The sequence below is a fragment of the Eschrichtius robustus genome, chromosome 19, assembly GCF_028021215.1.
Source record: "Eschrichtius robustus isolate mEscRob2 chromosome 19, mEscRob2.pri, whole genome shotgun sequence".
Classification (NCBI taxonomy): domain Eukaryota; kingdom Metazoa; phylum Chordata; class Mammalia; order Artiodactyla; family Eschrichtiidae; genus Eschrichtius; species Eschrichtius robustus.
In genome coordinates this window covers 1,568,801-1,596,169 of record NC_090842.1, presented here as the reverse complement: position 1 = coordinate 1,596,169, position 27,369 = coordinate 1,568,801, and the positions used below count along the sequence as shown (strand labels likewise).

General features: G+C 51.7%; 1 protein-coding gene across 4 annotated transcripts in view; it reads left to right on the top strand.

Moving 5' to 3' along the window:
- Nucleotides 1-57: 57 nt before the first annotated feature.
- Nucleotides 58-27,369, top strand: part of ZC3H18 (zinc finger CCCH-type containing 18) — a 51,461-nt gene continuing 24,149 nt past the window's right edge. For 3 of the 4 annotated variants that reach the window (XM_068528267.1, XM_068528266.1, XM_068528265.1), the window contains exons 1-6: nucleotides 58-219; nucleotides 6,413-7,002; nucleotides 15,397-15,481; nucleotides 24,500-24,648; nucleotides 24,945-25,037; nucleotides 25,837-25,994. In XM_068528267.1, the coding sequence (XP_068384368.1) occupies nucleotides 6,427-7,002; nucleotides 15,397-15,481; nucleotides 24,500-24,648; nucleotides 24,945-25,037; nucleotides 25,837-25,994 (1,061 nt within the window). In that variant the 5' untranslated portion in view covers nucleotides 58-219; nucleotides 6,413-6,426. Of the gene's footprint in view, nucleotides 220-686; nucleotides 708-6,412; nucleotides 7,003-15,396; nucleotides 15,482-24,499; nucleotides 24,649-24,944; nucleotides 25,038-25,836; nucleotides 25,995-27,369 lie in introns of those variants that run through there. The other variant, XM_068528268.1, reaches the window with a different exon arrangement.

The following is a 27,369-nucleotide window of genomic DNA, read 5'->3' as shown; positions in this document are numbered from 1 at the left end:
GGGCGTGGCGAGCGAGGGAAGCCCGCCGGCCCGCAGACAACCGTCGCGGCCTGATGACGTCGTACAATGGCCGGCCCCCGCGGGTAGTGGAGCCCGTTTGTTCCGCCCGCGTCGCGTCTCAAGCCGGAGCCTGTGAGGAGCGGAAGGGCTGAGGGACGTCTTCCCCGCGCCGCCCCGACCCCTGCGAAGCCGTGGCCCCCTCTCTGCCCTTGCGCTGAGGTAAGTGGTGGCGACGGCGGGAGGCCGGGCCGGCGGGAGGAGGAGGCCGAGGCGGCCGGGCGGGGAGCGTGGCGGCTGCGCGGAGCCGAGGCCCGGGAGCCCCGCCGCCTCCGCCTCCGCCTCCGCCTCCGCCTCCGGGGAGCGCTCCAGGCTGCCCCCCGCCGAAACGTGGCTCTCGGGCCCCGGAAGGGGAAGCTGAGCTAGGCACGATCCCACGTTCCGTTCGGGCGAGCCGGCCTGGGGGTCCTGGACCCCCTCCGCTCGAGCGCCCGACAGCTGCTTCCGCTCCCTGCAGTGGGGTTGATCTCCCGAAGCTGTCATTTTTCTTCCGGGATATTCGCGTGGCACTGCTTTCCGCCCACAAAGATGGGGTGGGGGGCGGAAGGAGGCACACAGGTTCGCCCTCCGGATTGGGGATAAGCTCTTCGGGAGCTTTGAGCTCCCCGGAGCCTCCTGGAACTTGCTCCCTCGGCTTCCCGGAGGCACAGGTAGGACCTATTGGCTGTGTCCCAAGACGCGCGCCACTCTTTGGAATAAAATTCCTTGTGCCCCTTTGGCTAAGAGCCCAAAGGATGCCGGCTCATTGCTGGGAGAACCTAAGACTTAAAGACTTTCGGCATTACTCTTGCTAAAACTTCAGTTTTACTGACTACTTCATGACAGCTGAGTTTGCCGGCTAGAGTGGTTGATCGTCTTAAATGAGCTGTTCAGTTCTATATCTGTGAGAGCAGGTCAGTTCTTCAGATCAATTTGGGGAGAATGGACGAAGAGGGCATTTAGAGGCATAGCAGTGCTGTCATCTTTTCTCCTTTGATTCTCATCTCCTTCGTGTTGCCTGTGGAGTGGTCCTGTCCCAGAGCAGAGGTTGGGATTCTCAGGGTGAGCCTGGACCCAGGCTGATTCCCGCTTCCCAGGCAGGGGAGTCTTTGCCTGATGATTTTACAATCTGAGCACATGTGTGGAGCCCAGCCAGCTCTGGAAACCAATCACGTGTGTCCCAGAGGCTGGAACTTGTCTCCAGTTCTGGGTGGGAAACGATCAAACACTGAAGAGGTTTTTTCCTTTTTCACAGATCATCTCAAGGTGAGTGCTTCCTCCCTGAGGAGTCGTTTGATGTCAACTTTAGTCAGTTTGGGGATGGTGTCTATCACCAACCTTGACATCCTTCCTTTGGATGTTGTAAATCCATGAAGTTATGAGTCTGAATTTTAACCAGATGTAGCAGAACTTGGGCATTCAGATAGGGACTGCTCTGTTAAAAATTATTAACCTGGAAGGTTAGGCTTGTATTTCTTTGGTGCTCCTTTGCCAAAACCTCTTTGGAACTCCTGTTTTGGTAGTAAATATACAAGCCATAGGAGGAAAATCAGTCTCATTCAATAGTCACACCCCACGTTTGACCAAAAACCATCTTACCTGGCTTGGGAACTCACCTCACTTACCAGACCAGGCCCTGAACAGCTTCCTGCGGTTTGTCAAAGTGACCCACCGTGAGAGAGGGAAGATTTGCTGCCACTGAGAGTGCCAGGGGAGTGTCCTGCAGGTTCTAAAGGTTGCTGGGAAAGAAAAGTTCCCACATGTTGTATACTGTAGCAGTGTCCTTGCAGTCAGGGCGCAGCCTTCCAGAATGGCCGCTGGGAAACGAGGCAGCACCCACTCTGTCTCTCAGTTCTAGAATAGTCTTCTAAAAAGTAGGCACTTACTTCAAGTTTCTTTCTGGCGTGCAACAGGTAGTTCATCAAGTAATGAGACCTTGTGATTTAGTCAACGAGCGTCTCTCCGTCCCCGTCTGCCAGTGTAGTATGCTGTGGAGACACAGTGATGGACACTGCTATTCTGTTCTCCAGGCAAGTTCACTGTCTTGTGGGTCAAAGGACTAAAGAGTTCTAACCCTTGCCAAGAACGCTCGATGACAGGGTGACGGTGTGAGAAGAACAGACTGAGTAAGAATAGTGAGCCTGGGGGTTGTGAAGACGTGACCAGAGGACCCTCCATTTCGTTGTGTGCATTTAATAGACCACATGGTTTTCTTGGCTCCTGACACAGAGCACGTACTCAGATATTTGCCGAGTTGAACTAATCTCAAAACAGGACACTGATGCCCAGAGAGCCAGTTAACTCGCCCAGAGCAGGGCCTGGAACACACACCGTCTTCTGACCCCCAGCGACACACCCCTTCTGTGCAGCAAGGTGTGACTCAGGTTGCTTCTGATAAGCAGGAAGATTCTTTGGCATGTTTTCCTCTGCAAGCTGTTCACCTGTGTGTAGCCTCAGATTGGAAAATCCCAGGAGGTTCCACAGGGAAAGAAGAGATGGGACCCCTTTGCTCAGGAGATTGTCAGGGCCTCCTAAGGGTGACCGTGTGTCCCAGTGTGCCTAGGATAGCCAGGCTCATGCCTGCTGTAATGGTTAACAGTGCCCCCTTTCAGTCTCAAACACGCCCCCAAGTTCAGACAATAAGTTATATGGTAGCTCTGCTACCGAGTGCCAGCCATTTGCTGAGCTCGGAGAACCCAGGTGATTCTGAGCCCTTCCACTCAGGCCCTTCATGGGGCCGGGGCGGGGGGGTCTCCCAACAGACTTTGCAAACAGATAGTTGCGGTACACGGTGTGGAGAGTTTGGGCATGTAGTAGAATAATGTACAGCATACTTAGGGCAGGAGTTCTCAGTGGGTGGACCTCAGGAGGTTTTGAACTCCGAAAGTGGGGGATAAATTGTGTATGTCCAGGTTTTTCTAGGGAGAGGAGCCATCCCCTTCCTCGGATTCTCGGAGCAATCCGTGCTGCCCAGAAGGCTGCCAGCGGTAGTCCTCCCCGATAGGAGCAGGTGCACACAGGGCCTTGCACTCTGCCACCTTCTGGTCAGCACTGAAAACTGCCCGTGAGAGGAGGGAAGTTAGCTTTGTGCTTGGACGGCTGAAGTGATTTCCATAATACAAACGTCGTGGGGCATGCAGGCTCTGCAAGTACTTCTTTTTTACACACAGTACAGCAGCCTCAGGATTTTAATTTGAGGCAGCATTTCCTGTGGTGTCGGTGTAGAAGTGTGCACCTTTGTGAGGGCTTCTTTTATGAGATTCACCTTTAGTGTAAGTGCCTAAGGTTCAAACTTTAGACACATTTAAAATAAAAAAATAAGTGACTGGTGTCGCAAGTTTGATTCCCATATGGTCATCACTGTTCTCTAATAATCTGTGTGAAAATGTGTCTTTTTGGTTCTAGAAGGGCTAAGATAGCAACCTAGCTGGATCAGCACAAAACTTTAGAAGGGAGAAAAGAGCAACAGGCAAAGTCTGCTGGTTCAGTCCAAGTCCCCGATTTATGTGACGGCTTTGTTCCAAACACGCACGTGTGAAGTCAGTTAGAGATCAGGTCCCATTTTCCTGTCGAAACAGTGGCGGTGAGTGGGGATTAGTCCCTGGGCAGGTAGCAGGAGCTCGCGTCATGCATCGGGCCGGCGCCGGCACTGGGCACCTGCTCCTGCAGCGGCTCGGAGATGCAAGCCCGGATTGCGCTCAGTGGCCACGTGGCCTTGGTTTCCTTCTCTGTGAGGGGAGCAGCGTTTGTTTGGAGGGTTGATGCGAGGAACTGGGTCGAGTGCCTGGCAGAGTGGTAGTCTCTCAGCAGGTGGGTGGACTTGATTCTATTGCACACGTGGTCGTGCAGAGTTGATTATCCGGCGTGTGTTGGATGGCTGTCTCCTGAGCACCCAGGAGACTGACCGCAGTCTGGTAGGGAAAGGGGTGTGGGTGTTGGAAGCCATCAGGCTGATCTCATTTAGGTGTCGCAACGACTTCTGCAGCGGATGCTGTTTCCCCGTATTTCAGATGAACAAACTGGGGTCTGGCAAGTTTACATAATTTGCCCAAGACCCTAAAGCTGGGAAGCAGCAGCGCTGGGATTCAGGTTCTGACTCAGAAGCCCACACTGTGTGCCCTGTTCCATGTGTCCCAGAAAGACATGGCCCACTTGCTTGAGTTCATATAGTTGAAGTTAGGCGTTCTTTCTCCCATTTCTTACCCTAGGATTTAAATCGAAGTTTGCCAGAATATAAAGAGCAATTTGGTTGGACCTAATCATGACAATGAAACCTTTTGGCACCTGGGTCCCAAGAAGGGGCTGCTATCAAGTTACTAGTGAGGGAGCCTCTGCGCCATGAACAGGATAATAATATGTTGCAAAGCTAGAGTATCAGGTTTGTGGATTTTAAACTAGTTTAAGGGGACACTTAATTTTGATTACCAGTTGATTGATTTCAGAGGTGACTTGGTTCCCAAGGTTGCCATTAGACTATGATGTGAGAATCAGAATTTGTCAGGTTTCCAGTAGGGATATGTCTGAGGCTCAGTGACCAGCTGCGCGTGACTGCCTGCCTACACGGTCCCAGGTGCCAGCCTAAGCAGCTGGGGAATGAAAGTCCCTGCCCTTCTGTGGAGAGGTTTTGTTATATACAATGTAATAAAAACTGTACAAGGGTAGGCAGAGGACATCATACACAAAGGAAAATCTCCTGTGTTTTACTGATGTCATTAGCTAAGGAGGGAGGCTGCCGGTTTGCCACTGGCCCCTGACTGGCTGCCCTAACGCCCCCACGCTGTCTGGAAGAGGTGCGGGTGCCGGGCCCTGTCCGCGGTAGGCTTCTTGCCTTGCTCGTTGCCCTGGGCTGCAGGGGTGATGTGTGTGGTGACAGGCTGTGCCCTGCACAGGGAAGCCAGGAAGCCACGGGACAGCAAAATACTCCATTTTAGGGCTAACTTTTTAATAATTCTTTCCAGTAGTCCTACCTCTGGATAGTGTAGTTAGAAGACTGAAAAGTGAATCATTTTCAAAGCTGTCTACTTTTAAGTGACTTTGAATGGATTGGTTGGTTTGTAAATTTCTTTTACTGCTAACCATTTAATTTATTTATAAAGTGATGAATTTTAAGTGACTTGTCCTCATGTTTGCTGAATTTTAATAATTTCCATTAACAGCAAAAACAAAACAAAACAAAACTGTTTTTAACTGTGGGTTCAGATACCAACTCTTGGTATGTGCATCTTTAAACATAGGTTCTCCTTTTGAAGGTATAAAGTTAAAAGATACACTTTAAATTTTTAGTTATGTAAATGCATAAAGTAATTTTATATAGAGTATGTAAATATACTTGTGCGTTTCCAGATCTCACTGAGGTACCAAGTAGCATGACTGGGGCATACATTATTTTAAATAAAAAATTTTGAAGAATCAAGTGAACATTAAACCCTTCACTGTTCCTGCTATTTCACACCAGCTTAGTGGTTACTCGCTACCCGTTGCGTGGTGGATGGTAAATGTTTGCTTGTAGGCTGTTTGGTGTTGATTTCATGCACACACCGTCTCAGCCCACCTTCTGCAACCTGCGTTTAGAACCAATGGAACAATGTCCTATCTTTGCACATTGGGGTGGGAAAACCAGAAAATAGTCACTTTATAATTAAATCTAGTGAGTAAAAATAGAAATGAAATCTTCTAAAATGACACTGTTGGTCTTTTTATATAAGAAACTACTTAAATATGTAAGATTTTCTGCCAGAGTTCTTTCCCACGACCTGCCTGTCCTGGAACAGTGGTTCTCGAGAATCACAGCACACGAAGGCCTTCCGGGCGTCCCTTGGCTGCTCCAGTAGGGTCTGATGCGGCCATCACGACCGGACCTGGAGAGACATGTGCAGGAACGGGAGATGGCCCATGTCCTGGGGGCTCTCAAAGGCAGGCTGGCTGGCTTTCTGTTCCAGACCCTGCGGGGTGACTCCGGAAGAGGCCAGGCGCTGCCTTCAGTGTTGCCACCTCCTTCCGAATGCTCGTTTTCCTGAATTTCACAAGTAATTACTTTACGAACCCCAAAAGCTGTCGCTTGCAATGCCCATCTTCTTGCCCACTGTCTGATAACCAGTCGGGGTGCCCTGTGTGGAGGTGGGCACGCCGGGTCTCTCGCTGCCCGGTGGCTCCAGATGTGAGGCTCCTGGCACACAGCTCCACGCACTCGGCCCGGCCCCGCGGAGGCCTAGGGTGCAGTGCCGGTGGTCTGCGGACTGGGGTCTGGGGTGTGGAGGAGCCAGGCGGGGCGAGCCCTCCTGCAGGTCAGAGGCAAGCACGGGGCCCAGCAAACCAGCGCGAGATTGACTGGCCCTTTTGCTGGATGCTGTGAGTGTGTGTTCTCTTTGTTTTGCAGAACCGTGGGTACCGATGGATGTGGCCGAGAGCCCTGACCGGGACCCTCGCTCTCCGGAGGATGAGGAAGAGGAGCAGCAGGGGCTCTCGGACGATGACATCCTGAGGGAAAGTGGGTCTGAGCAGGACCTGGATGGAGCGGGGGGGAGGGCTTCTGACTTGGAGGCTGAGGAGAGCACCGCCCCAGGACTGAGCCAGGAGGAAGAAGAGAGTCGCTCTGACGAGGAGGACCGGGACTCCGAGGCTCAGGAGCTGAGCGGGGGCCCGGCCAGCCCCCCGCGGGCCGAGCGGGGCCGGGGGGAGGAGGACCGCACCAACGACCTGAGGGACGAGGCCTCGTCGGTCACCAGGGACCTGGACGAGCACGAGTTAGACTACGACGAGGAGGTCCCCGAGGAGCCGGCCCCCGCTGCGCAGGAGGACGACACCGAGAAGGCCGGGCCCGAGGATGACGAGGAGAGGGGAGAAGGGGCTCCTGGGGAGGACGGGAAGGCAGACGTCCGCGGCGTGGAGGACAGGGAGCCCGTGGAGGCCGCCAAGGAGAAGAGGAAAGAGGACGACGACGGGGAGATCGACGACGGAGAGATCGACGTGAGTATGCCCAGCGGAGCCGGCAGCGCCCCCGGAGGAGGGGGACAGGAGGCGTGTGCTGGGAGCCGTCGCCGTGGTGACGAGGGAGCGCTGAAATCAGGGGACGTGGGCTAGAGTCAGAAGACTGTCTGCCAGTCGGTAGCTGGCAGAAGTCCTGTGGACCCTCACTCATCTGGTGCTGTTGGTTGGATTGCGGTAAAATTCTAGATTTTTTTTTTTTTTAAACAAGCAGTAATTTTCTGCCTTTTTCTTTGCTGTCTTTAAGTAATATTTGAGTTAGTATTCAACTAGAACCATTGTGGATTTCAGTTCCTGTTAGGTTCTTTTTTTTTTTTTTATAAATTCACTTATTTATTTATTTTGGCTGCACTGGGTCTTCGTTGCTGCGCGTGGGCTTTCTCTAGTTGCGGCGAGCAGGGGCTACTCTTGTTGCGGTGCGTGGGCTTCTCATTGCCCTGGCTTCTCTTGTTGCGGAGCACGGGCTCTAGGTGTGCGGGCTCAGTAGTTGTGGCTTGTGGGCTCTAGAGCACAGGCTCAGTAGTTGTGGTGCACGGGCTTAGTTGCTCTGCGACATGCGGGATCTTCCCGGACCAGGGATCAAACCTGTGTCCCCTGCATTGGCAGGTGGATTCTTAACCACTGTGCCACCAGGGAGGTCCCCTGTTAGGTTCTTGAGACTGAAAAAACTTCCTTCCAGCTTTGTCTATTATTTTAGGCATTTTTATCTTTGCCCTTCTTCGCTGCTGAGGGTCACAGCTAGGCCACGCTTCTTTGGGAGTGTCCCTAAAAAGACCCTCAGAACTGGATAAAATGGGGTTGTGTGTCAGAACGCTTTGGCTTCTGACCAAGGCACCACATTCTTATAACTTATTTAAATTAATCTGGCCTTCAGATTAAGGAGAAGGTACCCAGTAATAATCATCTTAGTTGTGCGCAGGTTGGGTTTTTATGACAGATGATTCTGTTGAAAGAATTTCCGTCACGATCTTTTAAGAAGTTGAGTCTTGGTGGGGAAGAGCCTGAAGTCCTGCTGAGAAATGCTTTTACTAAAAGGGGTTGAGAGAGGGACGGAGCAGATTGACAAGATCTGGGGCCTTTAATATCCCAGCAAGGAGATTCTGCTCACCGGAGAGTCCCTGTGGGGAGAGGTGTGAGGAGCACCTCAGAAGCGCTCTGGGTTGCCGAGAGAGGAGGGGCTGGTTAAGTACGTGACCCCGGCTCGCTGGAAGTGCCAGGCTCCTGCGGCAGCTGGTGCGGACGCCGCGTCGCGGTGGCCGTGGCTGTGGCCTGGTTTTCAAAGACCGTGCTTCTCAAGCTTTGGTTCACGAGAGCAGAACTTTGTGGGGCGTTACAAGATTGCGTATGTAGTTACAAGCTTAGAATTTTAGATCTTTTATCTTCTCACAACTAAGTGTAGGAGATGATCTCCTAAATTAACAGCCGTTACTTATTAATACTGTACTCATTTAAAAGGGTATTGTCGGGACATTATCTATGAACACTCTTAGGTTTCGCCAGCTATGCTTCCCTTCCCATCTGGAAAGTTCACCTTGACCACAGGGTTACCAGAGGAAAAGGAGATGCCATGAGACTCCAGTTAATCAGTTTGGACGACATTTTGGGCAGAAGATGAAATCATTGGTTGAGGTTGCCTTGAGTTTGGTTTTTCAGTTTACAAAGAGAAAAGCCACGTCTGCATCCTGCCACCAAGGATTGAGGGGCTCCTGATGACTGGGGTGCTGTGGCCGGCGGTTCTGGGCAGTCTGTTTCCCACTAAGAAAGGACCAGTTGCAAGCTCTTCTTGCTTCAACTGCTGAATAAGCTGTACGGGAAAATTCATCTACTTTCCTGCCTTTCCATGATCATATGTGGACAGGTGTCTCCCTGCAGGTCCCGGGGGGCCTTGCCGTCATCGCACTCCCGGGCTTTCCTGCCACACTTAGATGTGGTGGCGTGGGACATTGGGTTGAACTGAGCTGGCCCGGGAAAGCACCCATCATCTGGCGGTTTGCTGGTTTCCCCCAGAAACAGCAGGTGAAATAGAAATCCAGTTTGACTTTCTTGCCCACTTGATCCTAGATGGTTGTTTGGTTTGGCTTGTGCCTGCCTGGCACCTCTCGCAAGGGCCTCACAGCCCTACTGGACCCGCAGGCTGCTGGGACCAGAGCACAGCTTCGTTCAGCCACGGGGCGGCACTGCCCTTCCCACACACAGCCCCACGGACCCTGCAGTGTGTCAGGCTCATTGTAACACGCTGGGGGTGTAACTGGGAAGGGCAGAGCCCATCACCCCTCGGGGATAGGCAGGCCTAAACGGGAGTGGGCGCTATGAATGGAGACTTGGGCCCTCATGGGAGCACACCTGCCTTCCAGGAGCCCCTTGGTTCACTTGCCCTTGCCTGTGCCCGCCTGCGTTCCAGGCTTCTCCCCATCCTTTAACCATTGGCTTCCATGTCACCTCCTTTCTGCAGGCTCTGCCTCCTGCCCCTGACTCTGTTACCTCTGGCTCAGTGCCTTTGCTGGGCTTCCACAGTCTGAATTGATTGGGTCATTAGTGTGTTTGTTTCTGTTGCTCTTCCGTGCCCACACCTCCAAGAACACAGGTTCCCTAAGTCTGGGACCTGCATGGCTTTCCCCCTCTATTCCCAGGACCTGGCACTTTGGAGACAGCCGGTAACTGCCCTCTAAGCAGATGGGCGAACTCCAGCTGCTTTGGGGCGTGTTGAAGTTGAGTGCCGTTGAGATGGGGGTGGCAGTGGGTGGAAGGTCTACACTGGAGAGCCATTCGCATAAAGAGGCAGTTCAAGCACTGCGTGTGGGTGACCAGCACCAGCACTAGCCGCTGTTGGAAGAACCCAGTGTAGATACACATTAGCTCGTATTGAAAAACTACTGCTGGTTCGCTTCTCCTGCTCTCTCCATCCCAGTTCCCGTCCGTCCGTCCTTGTCAGAATCTCGGCTAGAGAGTTTGCCCCACGGTCCCGCAAGCACACACTCCTGTATCTTTCTCTCCCAAGATGGAAAGGGAGCCAGAGGTGTGCACTTGGGTCCATGAGCAGCCTGCTTCTGACAGGCCTTCGGCCTGGTCCCCTTTAGTTTAAATCCCTGCCAAGTAGCCTCTGGTCCAAGTGGAAAGCATCCGTCCCAGGGGGCCTTTTCCCCATTGCTTTCAAGCACGTTTTTTGGTATCAGAAGTGGACTACCTGGATGTTTTATGCAGAAGAAAAGGGCCGTTTGGCTCACACCTCGCAAGTGTGCGTTCACTGAGGCCCCTGAGCTTGTCCACGTCTGGCAGGGGTCTTGCAGCCCCGCTGACTCTTCGAAGAGGCTCACCGTTCCCAGGGCCCCTCCTGCACTTCGCTGCCCGTCTCCCCTCAGCATCCAGGCCTGGAATTGCTGGGAACGGCCAGCTGAGTGGAAGCATCTAAAAGGCCCTGTGGTTTATCCTCCTGTTAACTGAGAAGCACTTTGCTCTCCTGTCAGGGTACACTGTCCCTCTTTTTTCCCTTGTAGATTTTGGGTCCCTGGGACAGGTGAATTGATTTGGGGGGGAGTCACCCCCACCCTCCGCAGCTTTTCTGCTCTCTTAGTGGTTTCCTTGATAGTGGCATCAATTTGTACAATAAACCTTTGACATTCTTTTGTCTGAACCACATAGTTTATAACTCAGGCCTTGAATTACTTTTCTATGTTTTGGTGTGCTACCTTCAGATACAAATGCCTTTCTGGAAGTGCCACTCCCTGCTGCGGTGGGGATGGGATTTTGCAAACAGGATTGTGGACCAACTATTTATAGCACCCGGCTTATTTGTGGAGGGGAGCCGAGGGTCCCTGACAACCGACAGCTGAAGCGCGGGTGAGTTCGACTTCGTCAGCGGTCTCACCTGTGCACGAAGCCACACTTAGGACAGGCAGACGGAGCAAGCGGCCGTGTGAGGCCTGCCTGGCTCACTCTCGCACCCCTGCTGAGTTCCGCACACAGACCCCCTTCCTTCGTGGCTCTGTGATTCACCTTAACAGACTCGAGGCCTTCCATCTTTGGTCCATCCTTTGTCTCCTCCGCTTATGGACTTGGTTCTCTTTTTATATCTCGCTTGTCATCTGGTTGACAGAACTTCAGCCACCTGGAGTGTGCCATCCCCTTGGGAAAGCGTGGCGTCGTTTGTTCCCTTCCTCCTTTCGTCAGTGACTGTCACACTGATAGGGTGCGTGCTCAGAGACGGGGCGGGGGGGCGCGCCCCGAGTGGATGGGCCACATGACTCCTTGGGCAGAAGTGGTAGCTCTGGGCCCAGCCACAGACAGATACACTTGGAGGCGTTTTCTTTGCAGGCGGTCTTTTGTCTTTTCTCCTGTTCACATCTACCTCCTCCTTTCGCATCTGGACACACAGTATCTTCTGCCAAAGGGCTTCCAGGCAGGTGAGGCCTCGGGCTTAGGGATCTGGGGACATCCACAGCACTGTCCCCTGGTGGGAGCCGGGGAAGCAACCGTGGTGGCCTGGCCGCAAGGGACTAAGTAAGGCCTGCCGCCCCCCTCGGGGCGGTTGGGGGGCCCGGGCCACTGTCCCTGCTCAGCTGAGCAGCCCAGAGTTCTGGGGTGGGAAAGCTCTCCTTCTGCCAGTGGCTGACCTGGCCAGAGCCGTGGAGGCCGTTTGTGGTTTTGTGTTTACCCCCTGTGGGCTGGTCCCGGGTCCCCTCACAGGAGGATGACTGTCCGTCCCGGGCGCCGCTCCACCCACCCGATCACCTTTCTGAGGCCAAAACATGACCTCTGGCCCCAAAGGGTGTGAATGCGGGATTATAGACCCGAATTGCTACCCCACTTCACAGGTGCAGAATCGAGGGTTCAGGGAGCCCCTGGTTGGCCCGGTGGGTGCCTGGGCCTCTGCTCCAGGGCACGTGCCGCGTCTTGCTTCCTTATCTGCCGAGACTGCGGAGCTGATGGGTGGGAAATGACTTCTTTTTGTTACTGAGGACATACACAGGCTTTGTGGTTTTGTTTTCGGTTTTTTTTTTTAAAAAAACTTTGGGTTTATTTATTTATTTATTTATTTATTTATTTATTTATGGCTGTGTTGGGTCTTCGTTTCTGTGCGAGGGCTTCCTCTAGTTGCGGCAAGTGGGGGCCACTCTTCATCGCGGTGCGCGGGCCTCTCATTATCGCGGCCTCTCTTGTTGCGGAGCACAGGCTCCAAACGCGCAGGCTCAGTAGTTGTGGCTCACGGGCCCAGTTGCTCTGCGGCATGTGGGATCTTCCCAGACCAGGGCTCGAACCCGTGTCCCCTGCATTGGCAGGCAGACTCTCAACCACTGCGCCACCAGGGAAGCCCTTGTTTTCGTTTTAAGGAAAATAAAAACCTGCACAAAGGAGAAAGTGGAAGTCACCCATGCTCCGCTCACTCACGTTTTTTGTTGTTTTTTTTTTTTTATAAATTTTATTTATTTATGTATATATGTATGTATGTATTGGCCGCGTCGGGTCTTCCTTGCTGCGCACGGGCTTTCTCTAGTTGTGGTGAGCGGGGGCTACTCTTCGTTGTGGTGCACAGGCTTCTCATTGCGGTGGCTTCTTTTGTTGCGGAGCACGCGCTCTAGGTGCACAGGCTTCAGTAGTTGTGGCACGTGGGCTCAGTAGTTGTGGCTCGTGGGCTCTAGAGTGCAGGCTCAGTAGTTGCGGCACATGGGCTTAGTTGCTCCGCGGCATGTGGGATCTTCCCGGACCAGGGCTCGAACCTGTGTCTCCTGCATTGGCAGGCGGATTCTTAACCACTGTGCCATCAGGGAAGCCCTCACTCACGTTTTGACGTGTTGCCTCTGAGGGGGTTTTTCTATCACGATGATACTCGCGCCCTGGGTGGGAGCTCTGGGTGCTCGGAAGGTCGGGCGGGGAGAGCACAGCTGGGGCGGAGGGCCGTGTCCACGGTCGTGGTGGCAAGTGTGATCCAGGCTGCCCTGTGCCCCATGCCCTGTGCACACTCACCCCAAGGACACGCTGCCGTGGTTCTCCTAGATTTGTAAACTGTGGAGGGCCTGGCACTCACCCCCTGAGTTAGTTGTTGGTGCCGTTTTAGCTGTTTATAGACCCACCAGTTTGCTTCTTGCTGGACCTCTGCTCTCTGCTGGCTCCGGGATCAGGGGCTGCCCATCAGAATTCCCACCTGACAGTTCCAGCCCTGACCTGACAGGACGGCTGTCCAGCAGCTGAGCGCTGGGAGTCTGGCTTCAGAGACCTCCTTCTTGAGTCGTATTTGCGTGAAACTCTTTATAAGATTTAAGAACTCCTTTGGTTTGTCCAGCACTTGAAAGGCCATTGTACTAAATGAACGGTTAGTTGACATTTGAGGGTATTCGACTGCTGAGTGATTTGTGGATGTTTTCGTCTGCCTGGCGTCTGAGAAGCCGCAGAGCGCCCCCTGGTGGCTCGTGGCTCAGGTGGCTGCTGCCCGCCTGAGCTAGGGAGCTGGCTCCTCGCTGCTCTTGTGAATATTGAGAGTAACATCGTTGCAGGAACACGTCTTTAACCCGATCTCGTGCACTGACTGAGTCTTGATTCCTGAGAAGCAGTCACTCTGTACTCATCATTTCAACTCCTGTGCATTGATTTCCAAACGAAGCAGAAGATTTAAATGAGTTCTGACCTCTCAAAAGAGTTTTGTTTTTCTAATGAGAACAAACAGAATCTGCTCTCAACTTAGACGTGAGCTCCTGTGTAATAGATAATAGCACATTGAGGTTATGCCGGGAGGGAAATAGTGAAAGGAGAACACGGCTGGGAGACCAGAAGGGCGGGGTCTTCTGTCATATAGCATAAAATCAGCACATTTTCCTCAAACTGAAATCATGTGGGGGGCCGGGAAAATGGGGAGATGTTGTTCACAGGGTACAAATTTTCAGTTATAAGATGAATAAATTCTCGGGACCTTTAAAAGAAAACCTTGACTAACTTATTTAATCTTTCTCTCCCAAAGAAATTCTGCTGACTCTCTCTTTTAAGGGATATAACTCTGAGGCATCTGTTGTTTTCTGTTATAAAATGCCTTTTAATAACTTGGTATTTTTAAGGTAAAAATTATACAAATATTTAAGCTTTAAAATAAGTCATCGTAAATCTAGGGTTTGCCGTCAGTATTTCTTCATTCGGTAAATATCAGTACTTGCTGTTTACTCTGAGCCTGACGCTGTGCTTGGAGCGGTGACCCGTGGTGTGCAGAGGGCAGGGGCCGGCTGGGCAGCCACGACGGCTGGGACCCGTGCTCCAGGGGCAGGGGGCTGTGGGACCGGCTGTGAAGGGAGATGGGGGGCCCTGAGGAAGGGGACTCGAGCTGCGGTCTGGACATGAGATGAGTTCCACGCCGGGGAAGAGAGGCGAGAGTGTGGTCAGGCCAGACCTGCAAAGATCACGGCACAGCGGGGAGCACGTGGAAGGGTTCAGGAGTGCGGACGCCCTTCAGGACGCAGTCCCCTGGCCAGGTGGGACTGGGCAGTAGTTTGGACGAGGGTGGTGCTGCGGGAGACGGGGAGACAAAGGTCCAGGTGACTCCCACACCGCTGCCCTGCTTGTGATCCCTTGCTTGGACCACATGAGCGCGCTCTGGAATGGGCTGGGAACCGGGGGGGCGGGGTGGGGGGCCGTGAGGAGCTCCATCTTGGACTTACCTACTTAGCTATGCTAGCAGGGCGCTGGATACCTGCCCAAGCTGGGGGCGGTCCCGGAGCGGGGTCTCAGGGGCACAGGCGGGGACTGAGGAGGGTGCAGACCAGTGGTCCAAGTCAAGGCTGCTCTTTGGAGTCCCTGGGGGAGAGACCCCCCCCCCTCCCCGGGCTGTGGTCTTTAAACCCTCCTGCGTTATTCTAAAGCCAAGGTTAGGACCTCTGCACCAAGAACCAGAAGAGAAGGGCCCAGGTCTAAGCGAAAGGTGGATACGCTCGCTGGCCTGAGTCGCCTAAATTCCCTCCTCCTTGCCCCCAGACTTTTCAATTAGAGAAAGTGTCTAATTTAAAGGACATAAAATATTTTGTCCTGTGAATTTTGTTTAAATGTAAAAAATGTTAAACACCTGAAGTGTAGCCATTTCCTGCCCAGAATTGCTAATTAAGAGAAACGTGATGACACCCTGCTTTTTATCATGCATCACGTACTTCACAGAACGTTGTTGGTCTCGTGTGATGCTGCACTTTTGTGGGTAAGCTTTGAGAGATCCCCATTGTGTGGATGAGGAGTCTAAGGTTTGGGAAATGTACGTGAACTTGGCCACATGGATGGCCAAGACCTGAGTGTTGTGACAATACCCTTTCTGGTTTAGTGAAGGCCGTGCATGGTGGTAGATGCCCCTCCTGCCTCTTCAGCCCTCATGAAGACAAGTCTCTCTTCAAGTCACATTGTCCTCTGTTTCAGGATGATGACCTGGAGGAGGGTGAAGTGAAGGACCCCAGTGACAGGAAGGTGAGGCCTCGTCCCACCTGCCGATTCTTCATGAAAGGTAATTGTCTGAGTGAGGGGCCTTTGCGCGGCCCGTTTGTGTGGCCTCGGCTTTTCCTGGGACTGTGGTGGTGGTTCAGCCCTGGGCCTGTGCAGGGCAGTTCTCAGGGCCGGCAGCGACGGTCTGTGGCGGCAGCGGCAGTGCATCGATGTCAGCTGTGGGCCTTTCGTGGTCGCTCTGATGCCTCTCTCGGAGGGGAGCCAGCCTGCTCGTTTCACCCTGGGATGCCAGGCCCACCTGCCTAGCACAGACCTGTATCTTCACTGTAGACAATGCTAACTCTTTTTCTAAGTGGTCCTTCTTATAAGGCCAAATGCCCCGGCCACCAATTGTGACATTTTCCCACCTCTGTAAGGGGAGTTGCCGCTTTCTGCAAGATGTCTCAGAGGCATATCTTTCATTTGGAATGGACTTCTAAATAGAGAGGGTCGGCCTCTGAAGGCGGCAAGGCCCCTCCCTCCTGAAAAGTGGACAGAGTGAGTCAAATAGCTGTGACAGTGGCAGTGTGACAAGGCTGGTGAGCAGTGGGCACTCAAGCCCGGGGAGACGTGTCACGGCACCGTCTGGTGTGCGTCTGTGATTGAACGTTTCCCTTGCACGGCAGGAAGGTGTTCTTCTCCTGCCCTGCTCTGACCCTAGATGCCTCGCACAGTGACCCAGCCCACCCATGCAGCCTAACGTTCACAAGAGCTTCCTGTACTTCTTTTCCAGATGTTGTGACACCATTGTCCACTCCTCCTTCACCAATACCAAATTCCATACCATTCAGAGGCCAGGTTAAAGGTACAAAATATACGATATTCATCTCTTCAGTACCTCACAGTCCCCCTGCTCCGGAGGCCAGACTCCTTTCTCCTGGATCCAGAATGCTGCTGTGACGCCAGGGGAAGGGGAGGCCCTGAGGGCAGAGAGCAGCCATGACAAGGCTCACGGGAGCTGCGTGCTGGCTGCACGGGGGGCGGGGGCACGGGGGGCATGGGGGCGGTGGAGCCCCGTCCTACGAGTGGCCTCGAACAAGCCCGTCCCTTGTCCCAAGGTGACCCAGGGATGAGGGTGCACGGGAACACGCGGGACCCCGGTCAGCGCGTGCCGGGGGCGTGTCCTCTCGGCCGTGCTGATTCTGCGCTGCTGGTTGCTGCCGAGTGGGGGAGTCCGGCTCGTCTGAGTTAGACGGCCGCGCGATGGCTCCGTGTGTGGCCGTGTGTGGCCGTGTGCGCTGTGCCCGTGGGACGGGAGCGTAGCCGCCCTCGGGATGCAGATACGTGTGCAGTACCTTGTAGAAAGTAAATTGTTACAGGTCTTCAACGGCTTTGGTATTTGAAGCGTCATTATTTCAGAAAATTTAAACTTAAGCCGAAGACTTCTTTTTCATAATGACGTCAGCCCATCTCTGGAATTTCTGGAGTAAAATGATGGAGACAAACACGCATGCATACACATACATGTACTGCAGTCATTTCCAGTTAGCGCTGGCCACACACAGTGTGCTTCAGAAACCTGGCCATCGGCCAAGAGCAGCCGGAGGCCCCCGTGGCAGCGAGGGCAGGAGGCCGCGGCATCCACTGTGGAGGCCACGGAGGCTCTGGTCCAGGTGCTTGGGGCCCCACGGCAGAAGCACTTTCCAGCATTTAGCCCCAGGAGCACACACACCGTGAAGCGGAGTTGGTGGCGGCACTGCAGGTCGGCATCACCGGGAGGCGCCTGGCCAGACGAGGACAGGGTGCCCTCTCCAGGGACATATGGGGGTCACATCACAGGAGGAGGGGAGGTGCCTCCAGGTCACACTGAGCGCCCAGTTGGGGTTTCGGGGAGTGAGACCAGTGGGTCAGGCATTTCGCAGTGGAAAAATCTGAAGCTAGTGGTAAGTGGCCTTTTTTGCAGTTTAGTTGGGCCTGTTCAGTAACTTGTTTCAGGAATGTATTTTTTAAATATTTAGTCACCTTTCCCCCCTACTGTTTGTTTATTCTACAGAATAATGCGAGTACAGAGTACGGAAGGAGATGGGTATTCTGGAACATATCCTGCTTTTTCTTAGTTATGAGAAAGGTTTTGGATGTAAATGTTTTTGCTTACCTGCAGTTTGTAAGATTGGTGTTGAATTGAGATGAATGCGTTTCAGTTCTCTCCGGTAGCAGGAGAGTCACTTTAAAAATACAATGAAGTTTTTTTTTCGTGTTCGGGGAGGATGTGGGGAAGTGGAACCTCATACCCAGCCGGTGGGAACGTGAGCCGGTGTGGCTGCCCTGGGCGCGGCCTGCTGAGTGTGGGGGACCGAGCTGCTCTCTGAGCCGGCCACACCCCTCCTGGGTGTCTGTCCAAGAGAAATGAAGGCGTGAGCCACGCCGAGACTCGTACTAGCAGCATAGACACAACAGCTGCGTGACTGTGTGGAAACAACCCCAGTGTCCATCAGCTCATGAACGGATAAACAAAATGTGGTCCATCCTGATACTACAACGCAGTTGAACCTTGAGGACACTGCCAAGTAAAAGAAACCAGTCACGCGAGGCCCCATATTGTACAGTTTCACTTACAGGAACTGTCCAGAGTGGGCAGATCCATAGAGACTGAAAGTAGGTTAGTCATTGTCTAGGCCAGAGAGGGATGGGTAGTCATTGAGTGCAGGGTTTCCTTTAGGGGGATGGAATGTTCTAGAATTAGGTAGTGGCAGTGGTTGCACAACTTTGTGAATGTACTAAAACCCACTGAATTGTGCACTTTAAATGGGGGTATTTTATGGTATGTAAATTATATCTTTGAAAATGCTTTTTAAAAAATGTTTGTTAGCTATATTTCTGTTGTTACTGTGATCTGCAGGTTTATTGTTAAATTGCCCAAATGGACACGTTGATATTTGTGACCATTGACAACAAAATGTACTTAGGAATACAAATTGAAACATTTTAAAACACCAGTACTTTGTTTATGGTGTATTTTTACCTGTCTTATATTTAGGTTGAGTCATCAAGACATGAAGTTCTATCCACAAAGGCATAAATAGCATTTTCTTTAAACTGTGTTCTGCTTTGGGTCTCTGATTACCTAGCTGTCAGTAGCACCCAGCCCGTTCTGTGGGCCAGGCCTCCTGTGTCCTCTCCTTCCTGCTCTCTTTTTCTCTCCCTCCCTCTTGCTTTCCCTTTTTTAAATTGTGGTGAAATACACAATATAAAATTTACCATCTTAGCCGTTCTTAAGTGTACGTTTCATTGGCATTCAGTACGTTCACATTGTGGCCATCACCACCATCCATCTTCAGAACTCCTTTCATCATGTAAAACTGAAACTGTCTCCATTAAACACTAGCTCCCCAGCCCTTGGCATCTGCCCTTCTCCTTTCTGTCTCTATGAATTTGACTACGCCATGTGCCTAATAGAAGTACAGTCTTACAGGATTTGTCCATTTGTGACTGGCTTATTTCACTCAGCACGGTGTCCTCAAGGTTAATCCAGGCTGTAGCAGGTGTCAGGATTTACTTCCTTTTCAAGATTGAATAATATTCCACTGTGTGGATGAACCACATTTTGCTTACCCATCATCCATCAGTGGACATTTGGGTTACTTCCATTTTTTAGCTATTATGAATAATGCTGCTGTGAACGTGGGTGTGCAAACATCTCTCTGACACCCTGCTTTCAAATCTTTTGTGTATACGCTCGGAAGTGGGATGGCTGGGTCAGGTGGTGGTTGTGTTTTTAACATTTTGAAGAACCACCCTGCTGTTGTCCACAATGGCTGCATCGCTTTGCATCCCACCACTGAGCACAGTGTTCAGGTTCTTCTCGCCAACGCTTGTTTTCCGATTTTGTGATAGTATCATCGTGGGTGTGAGGTAGGGTTCTGATTTACGTTTCACCGTGATTAGTGATGTAGAGCATCTTTTCACGTGCTTTTTGGTCATTTGTGTATCTTCTTTTGAGAAATGTTTACTGCCCTTATTTTGTTGTTGTTAATTTATTTTTGGCTGCGTTGGGTCTTCGTTGCCGGGCGCGGGCTTTCTCTAGTTGCAGCGAGCGGGGGCTACTCTTCGTTGCGGTGCACAGCCTTCTCACTGCGGTGGCTTCTCTTGTTGCAGGGCACGGGCTCTAGGCGCGCGGGCTTCAATAGTTGTGGCACGCGGGCTCAGTAGTTGTGACTCGCGGGCTCCAGAGCGCAGACTCAGTAGTTGTAGCGCATGGGCTCAGTTACCCCGCGGGATGTGGGATCTTCCCGGACCAGGGCTCGAACCCGTGTCCCCTGCATTGGCAGGTGGATTCTTAACCACTGCAGCACCAGGGAAGTCCCTACTGCCCATTTTCTAATCCCTGCATCCTCTTGTGTTTAAAGCAGCAGGTCTCAAGGTGTGTTCTTGAGACCCAGGGGCACCCTGAGGTCAGTGCTCTAATGACAGTAACACTGCGCCAGTCGGCAGGTGTCGCCCACTGTATGTGCACCGAGAAATGACATCCGGGATAGAGCAGGAAGATGCATAGTTAAACTTTATTTTTGGGTCTAGGTCTTTTTTTTTTTTTTTAATAACTTTGTCGAAGTATAATTTAAATGGCATAAAATTCGCCTGTTTTAAATGTCCAGTGATTTTTATTAGTTTACCAAGTTGTGCACCCAGCACCACAGTCCAGATGTAGAGTATTTCCATCACCCCACCACAGCCCCTCAGTGTGTCTTTTCGCTCTTCCGTCTGACGAAACTACAAGTGCTCACGGAGCTCGTCTGCTGACACTGAGGCATGAGGGGCGCCTCCAGGGAGGGCGTGCCAGGTGTGGCTGTGAGCCCAGACGGCCACGTCTCCTCCAGGACACCCAGGAGACCAAGACAGTGACTGTGCTAATGATAAGGTTCAGGCTCTCAAGTGAAAATCAGAATTTTGGAGAACTTGCCAGCTTCGCAGGGTTTGATGACTTTTCCAGATGACCGTCATGTGGTGTCACAAAAGCATACCTGGGTAGAAAGCCATTCACAGTGCAAGGTGGACTGGTGGACCTCCGCCCAGGAGTCGGGGAGGTTCAGTGACAGGACTGCAGCTCGCTGTATCGGAGCCTCAGAGGACGCGCAGAGTCTGGAGAGGCTGTCATGGGTGTCCCCAGGCCGGCCGCACCTCCTTCTCTGAAGCCACCCAGCACAGCAGATGGGATGCAGGGGCACAGTTGTCTGTGAGAACCCAGCTGTCTTCATTCTAATGTCAAATTAAAGAGATTTGCAAAAAGGAAAATAATGCTACTCCTATCGCTAAGTATTCTTAAAACGTATTCGTAAAACTTTTATGTTAACAACTATTGCTAACATAAAATTACATACGTTAGGGACTTCCCTGGTGGTCCAGTGGTTAAGACTTTGCCTTCCAATGCAGGGGATGCAGGTTTGATCCCTGGTCAGGGAGCTAAGATCCCACATGGCCTCTAGGCCAAAAAAACAAAAAAAAAAAACATAAAACAGAAACAATATTGTAACAAATTCAATAAAGACTTTAAAAAAAAAAAAAAAATTACATACGTTATATTTCATGTCTTTAAATTTTCTGTTTTAATTTCCAATGTAAATATATCAATTAATATAATCAATTATTGTATATCAATAAATATAATCATCACAAAGGCTCTTTGGGGGTCCTGAGACCAAAAAGTTACAGGAACCACTGGCCTATGTTGTTCACAGAGAAGCAGCGCAGAAATTATTTTAATTCTTTCAGCTACCATAATGACTGTATTCCTTAAGAAGTTAAAATATCTCAGAATACTGCTCAATGTGACCGTAGTTGTCTGTCACAGTTCTCTGTGAAATAGGAAAGTACTTGAGTTTTTTTGTGTTCTTTCATTAAAAGTTTGTATGCGACAGTTCATGGGATTTTATGCGTGTTAGAATAAGCGTTTGTAGATCTTGGGTTGGTCTTTAATATTTAATTATTAGATTTTTATATATTCTGCCTTCCTTTTAGGAAGTAATTTTTAAAAACCATGTAGCACTGTAAATTTCTTTATTTTACTTTGACAATCCCTATATTTGTTACTTATTCTGAGTTGTTTAGACTAACAGGAAATGGGACCAAGGAATATTTAAGTAAGACCACTATGTCTTATTTAGAAATAAGAAAGTCTTTGTTTAAAATTCTAGTGTGAAGCAAGCATTTTGTATGGAAACTAGAGAGAGATTGTAAAATTATCTCCGCTGTTGCAGTGGGACGCATTGCAAATGCGGTGACATGCGGCTTACAAATGCCATCTGGAGGCACCACGCTGACGCCAGTCAGACCAGCAGTCAGAATTTTAAGGTCTGTAGTGTTTCTGGACCCACCGGCAGCCACACTCACACATGTGCCCGCAGAAACAGGCACTTTCAGCTCCCCTCACACCATGAGCGAGATGGGCTCCTTGGGCTGCTGTGTGTGGTGTGTTTTCCTTTCCTGTTGCCTCTGTGTTCAGGTCCTTGGTTTCTGCTGAGACTCAGGTAGGCTTTCTTTGTGTATGTGTCTGTTTCACTGGTAGAGTTTGGGTTTGTTACTTTTGAGCTTGCAGGTTCCTTTTTTGTAGGTATATTTATTGCGTAGTGAAGAAAAGCAGGGCTCAACACAGAGTGTATCATACAACCAGGAAAAAAATGGGGATGGATACACTGATTGACTGATCGATCGATCCCCCACAAATGGGTGACTGCCTTTGGTGCAGGGCCCTGGAGATGGGGAAACAGCACTGAGTACCTTTCTGAGTACTTGGATGCCTTTGTTGACCTGCATTCCCGTGCCTCACCATGCCCCGCACCACACTGCCACGCTGCATCCTTTTTTTGTTGTTTGGTTTTTGGTTTTTCAGCCGTGCCACGAGGCTTGCAGGATCTTAGTTCCCGGACCAGGGATTGAACCCGAGCCCCGGCAGTGAGAGCGCCGCGTCCTTAACCACTGGACCGCCAGGGAACTCCCAGATCCTTTCCCTCGTTCCCTTTGGGCTCATATCCCTGTGCACGCAGCGTCCTTACACAATAGGAAGACTGTTAGTCATCCAGGCACAGTCGCAATCCACATAAATTTTGTGTTCGTGAAGTTTCATTTAGAAGCAGAAGACTATACAATTTTTAAACCAGTAGCTCTATTTTTGCTTCCATTTCCTGGAGAATTTTTTTCCCGAACAAATTGCTTTTTTAAATTATGAAAGTAATATGTGCTGACAGAGTCAAAACAATAACAGTTTGGGGTGTATCCTTCCAGACTTTTTTCTACACAATTAAACATTCACTTTCCAAAAGGCTGGTGGGATTACACTATTCTTGCTGCTCTTCCTGCCTGCAGGTGTGGGACATCCGTCCTTGCCCGTGTGTAGACTGCCCACACTTCCTCCTGGAGGAGTCTCCTCCTTCTGTTTGGAGGCCAGACACATGCAGTGTGGACCTTAGCCCTCTGGGAGCGGGGGCCCGGGGCGGGCGGCTCGGGGGCGATGCCCCTGCCCTTGCCTCTCACCCTCCTCTCAGCTCTGCTCACCGCCTGCTCCTCCGCCCTCCCCTGCCAACATGAGGGACGAAAGAGCTTTTTTGTCAGTGCGCTCAGGGGTGATGTTTTTGTTTTGTTTTGTTTTGAAAATTTTTTAAATGCAAAAAGAACAGAGAATCACAAATACTCATTTATCTGCTACCCACATATTTATTTTAGATTTTAAAAAATTATAGAAAGGCTGTGGTTTATATTGTTAATACTGTTCTGTGCTTGCAGTTTTCTACAATGAGCTTTTGTGACTTTTTAACCCCATAAGCAGTGTGGACTCTGACGCAAGTTTATAGGAGTCACGCACTGGAGAAGAGTGTGATGTTCTGGACTGCTTTATTTAGAGATACGACCGCAGAGTCTGGTTTCTTTGAAACTCTCTGAGTCTCTGGGATTTTGAAGCCCCTGTAGTGTATATGTCCCAGCCTCTGACTTATATGTGATCTCTCAGACACTTCTGGAAATTAAGAAGTTAATTGGTTATTTTTGCATTCTCAGAGAAGCAATTTTTTTAAGCATACTTTATTTCATATTTAATTTGGAGCATTGTATTATTAAGTTGGTTTTAAATACAAGTTTAAATATTCATAATGTTTAAAAGGTAAAATTTAGTGTTTCTTTAAATACCAAATGATTATTTCTCTTCAATTTACATGATACAAGAAAAAGCGTATTTTGTTGACAGAAACATTCAAATGGAATATCATGTTTAGAAGTGAATATACATTAAAAGATGGCTTACAATTTAACTACATGCTAACCAATTGAAAATGTTTTTTAAAACCACTTAGATATTGTATGCCGTATTTATTTTTTAAGCCTGTGTACATATTACCTATTCAAAAAATTAAATTTTAAAAAAGTGATTCACTCACTAATTAATTTTAAAATGTAGACTTCTTGCCTCCTGTGCTGAAAAGTCAAGTGGTTTTCTTGAATAATCTTGGTGTTCTGTTGCTGAATAATGCTAAAAGTTGACCTTCTGAATTCTTTGTTGTAAAGTATAAACACCCAATCTGTCTATGTGTTTTCTCTCTAACGCATTTTTTTAAGTACCAGAAATAGCCTGAAGTGGTTTGGTAGGAGAAATGCAAATGTACAGAGCTGGTAAAGATCACCCTGGCATAAACGTGCAGAATTCTGATCATTTTTGTGCTTCTGGTTGATTTCTGTTTCAGTACGGGCAGTCTTTTGAGTCAGAATAATGACCCCGTCCGTGCACCTGCACGCTCCCCAGGGCACGTGTGTCCTGAGCAGCAAACCCCAAGGCAGGGCCGTCCCGATCATCGGGGCGCTCTCGGGCTTCTCTGTTTCAGGGGAAATGAAGTGTTCCTACGGTGACCGTGGGACAGGGGCCCTGCGGGAGCCCTTTAGGAGGTGCCGCTTGCAGGACGGTCCCAGACCTTCCAGGCCTGCCTGCTGTGGCCTCGTGGGGTGGCCGGGACCGCGCTCGGCCCGCTGCCTGGCTGCCTGGCCCGGCGCCGCGGGAGCAGGGGGAAGCTGACCTGTGCGCTTGGGCCGGGCGCCCTTTCTGACCTGGCTTTTATTTCCGTAGGGAACTGTACCTGGGGCATGAACTGCAGGTTTATACACCCTGGAGTCAACGACAAGGGCAACTACTCCCTCATCACCAAAGCCGAACCTTTCCCGCCCAACGGTGCCCCGCCTCTCGGACCTCACCCTCTGATGCCTGCCAACCCGTGGGTGCGTGAACACCTCTTTCATTGCTAGCAAATCACACCTAAGCTCTGTTTGTGACTCTCCGACTCAAGCACGCTAATACGCCTTGTATGGCAGGCGTTTCCGCCTTCTAGCTGCTCTGGTGTCTCCAGGTAGAGGCCCCCCAGGCTCAGGGCAGCTGGGTGGGGCGGAGGCAGGCTTGGAGGAGGGAGCAGGTGGTAGCCGGCTGGTGTTCTCCTTGGTGTTCTGGCTCCCCCGTTTCTGTGTAGATTTTAAAGTTTGCTTGCTCTCTTAACTTTTCCCTTCTCGTTTTTTAATAGGGTGGGCCAGTAGTTGATGAAATTTTGCCTCCACCCCCTCCAGAGCCCCCTACAGAGAGTGCTTGGGAGCGAGGACTCCGGCATGCAAAGGAGGTAACGGAATCAGCAGAAAACCCGAGAAGAAAACTAGTGGCGGTCCTCGCGCACAACTAGCCTTTCTGTCTCTCCGAGGCCTGCTGGGGCGTGACAGAGCCCAGGCGGCCAGGGAGGCCCCACCAGGAACGCGGCCCACGGGCTTCCTGGGGCTCGCAGTGCATCGGGCCGTGCCTGAGCCAGGGCTGCAGCCCCCGGCCCCGTGGAGGCACTCCCCAGAGGCTTAGCGCTCCCGCGCCCCCTGCGGCCTCTGCATCTGGAGAAGCGGTGCTACGCCGGCCTCCCCTCTCCCCTCACACTCCAGGCCGCACCCAGCCCGGGGGCCCGGGCTTACCCTTCTTGGCTCTGGGCCTGCCTTCCCCTCAGGGAGATGGCAGACTGAGGCAAAGCTGTTCCTGCCCTCAGCACACGCTCCCCGCCCCCAGCCCTGACCCGCTCCCGGTGCCTCTCCTGCCCGGAGCACACCTACCTGCCTCCCCTCTGAGGGCACGTCTGGAGCCCCCTGGTTCAGTGCCAGCACTGGGAACAGGGAGTCACCACTCCGTCCCCTCTTCCCAGACCTGGGTGTGTCCTGAGTGCAGGGTTCACTGTGTCTGCAGGGACGGGGCGCTCCCGTTCCCCAGAAGGGTGCGTGGGGTCCCCTGTCCACCCCCAGCACGGAGCTTAGGCGTGTCCCCAGTGAGTGCTCGGTCGTGCTCTCCTGCCACTCCAGCCCAGGCTGCCGGGGTCAGTCGGGACAGGATCCCCTCTGTTTTCCTAACAGTAACTGGTGTTGGCTTCTCTCTTCTTAAAATGGTAGGTTTTAAAAAAAGCAACCATTCGAAAAGAACAAGAGCCTGACTTTGAAGAGAAAAGGTTTACGGTGACCATTGGTGAAGATGAACGGGAGTTTGACAAAGAAAACGAAGTTTTCCGAGACTGGAACTATCGGATCACGAGGGATGTCAGAGACGCAGCGTAAGGAACGGCTCTGCCTCTTCCTTCCCTGTTGAGAGAGGATTCAGCGTCCCCAGCTGCGTGGGGCTTGCACCCTGGAGAGCAGCAGCGCCGAGGCTACCCAGGGCGCACGGGGGCCTGGCCACCCGCCAGCCTCAGGATGGCCTCCCCGAGAGCGTTTCAGGCAGTTTGCAGCTGACTTTCCTTGTTGTTTTGCTTCTGGGGAGGACACGTTTTAGCTCCGTGCCTGGGCCTTGTGACTGCAGGGCGCCTCACGCCCGTTTGGGTTCCTCCGAGAGCTCGGAGAGGTTTTACGGCTGCTCCTAAAGCCCCTGGGGCCCCGTGAGTGTCCTCCCCGCTTTTCCCCAAGTTCCCCAGGGACCAGGAAAAGCTGTGAAATTTGTCACTAAAATCCGGGAGTATGGCAGGTTTCTTCATTGTTTCTTCCAGACATTTTATCAGGGGTCTTTGAAAACAAATTGCAGAAGTACATGGGGTTGAAACACCTGTCAGCTCTTGAGGAGCTATGTAGCGTCCCAAGTACCGCCCTCGGCTCGCAGCACGCCTGCTCCGGGGCAGGTGCCGCTTTCTTGCGCTCCCCTCTCAGGACTGAGCGGGCCAGGCCTCTCCTGAGCAGGCCGGCTCCAGCATCGTCTTATCTCACAGTGACACCGTGCGTGGAGGTTTGCTGCTGCAAAGCACAACCACTGATTTCTGCCTGAAATCACAGTCAGAGGCTGAGAAAAAGGACGTAGGGTTGGCTCTGCGTTTCCAAGATCACCAGTGCTTGCCTGCGCGGCGTGAGGTTTGGAGCGTTAGGAAGGCGTCTGGCTGTTGGGAATGAGAAACAGCTGTGTCACTTGGTAGAGCAGCCCAGGTCACCCCGCCAGCACCCCACAAGTGCTGGGGGAGAGATTTCCTAGAAAGCAGCCCCTGCAGGCCACACAGATGCAGCACGGCCTGGTGGGGGCCTCCGGCCTCTGCAAGCTCTGGGCGTCTCTGTTTCCCCCGCCAGTTTACCCAATGGGAAGGATCAGTCTGGAGCCAAGAAGTCCCTGAAACAGCCTCCAGGGCCATCTGCTGCTAGTGTACACTTCCCTTCCCTGCACCCCACCCAGGGTTTGAGTCAGGGACCTGTGCAGGTCCTCTGGGTCTGTGTGTGTGGGAGCTGGGGCCGCCTCTTGCCTCTTCCCAGGGCTTAGTCAGCTGTCCTGTCCGTGTGATTGAAGGCCCACCTTTATCACCCACACAGGGGTCTGCTCCCGGACCTCCTGTTTTATTCTTTGGGTCTGTTTCTTCACAGGCTGGGCCGTCTGTGATGTTGTGAGGTCGCGGAGGGTGTGTCTTTTTTTTCTTTTTTTCCTTTTCTATTATTTGGCCGCGCCGTGCGGCATGC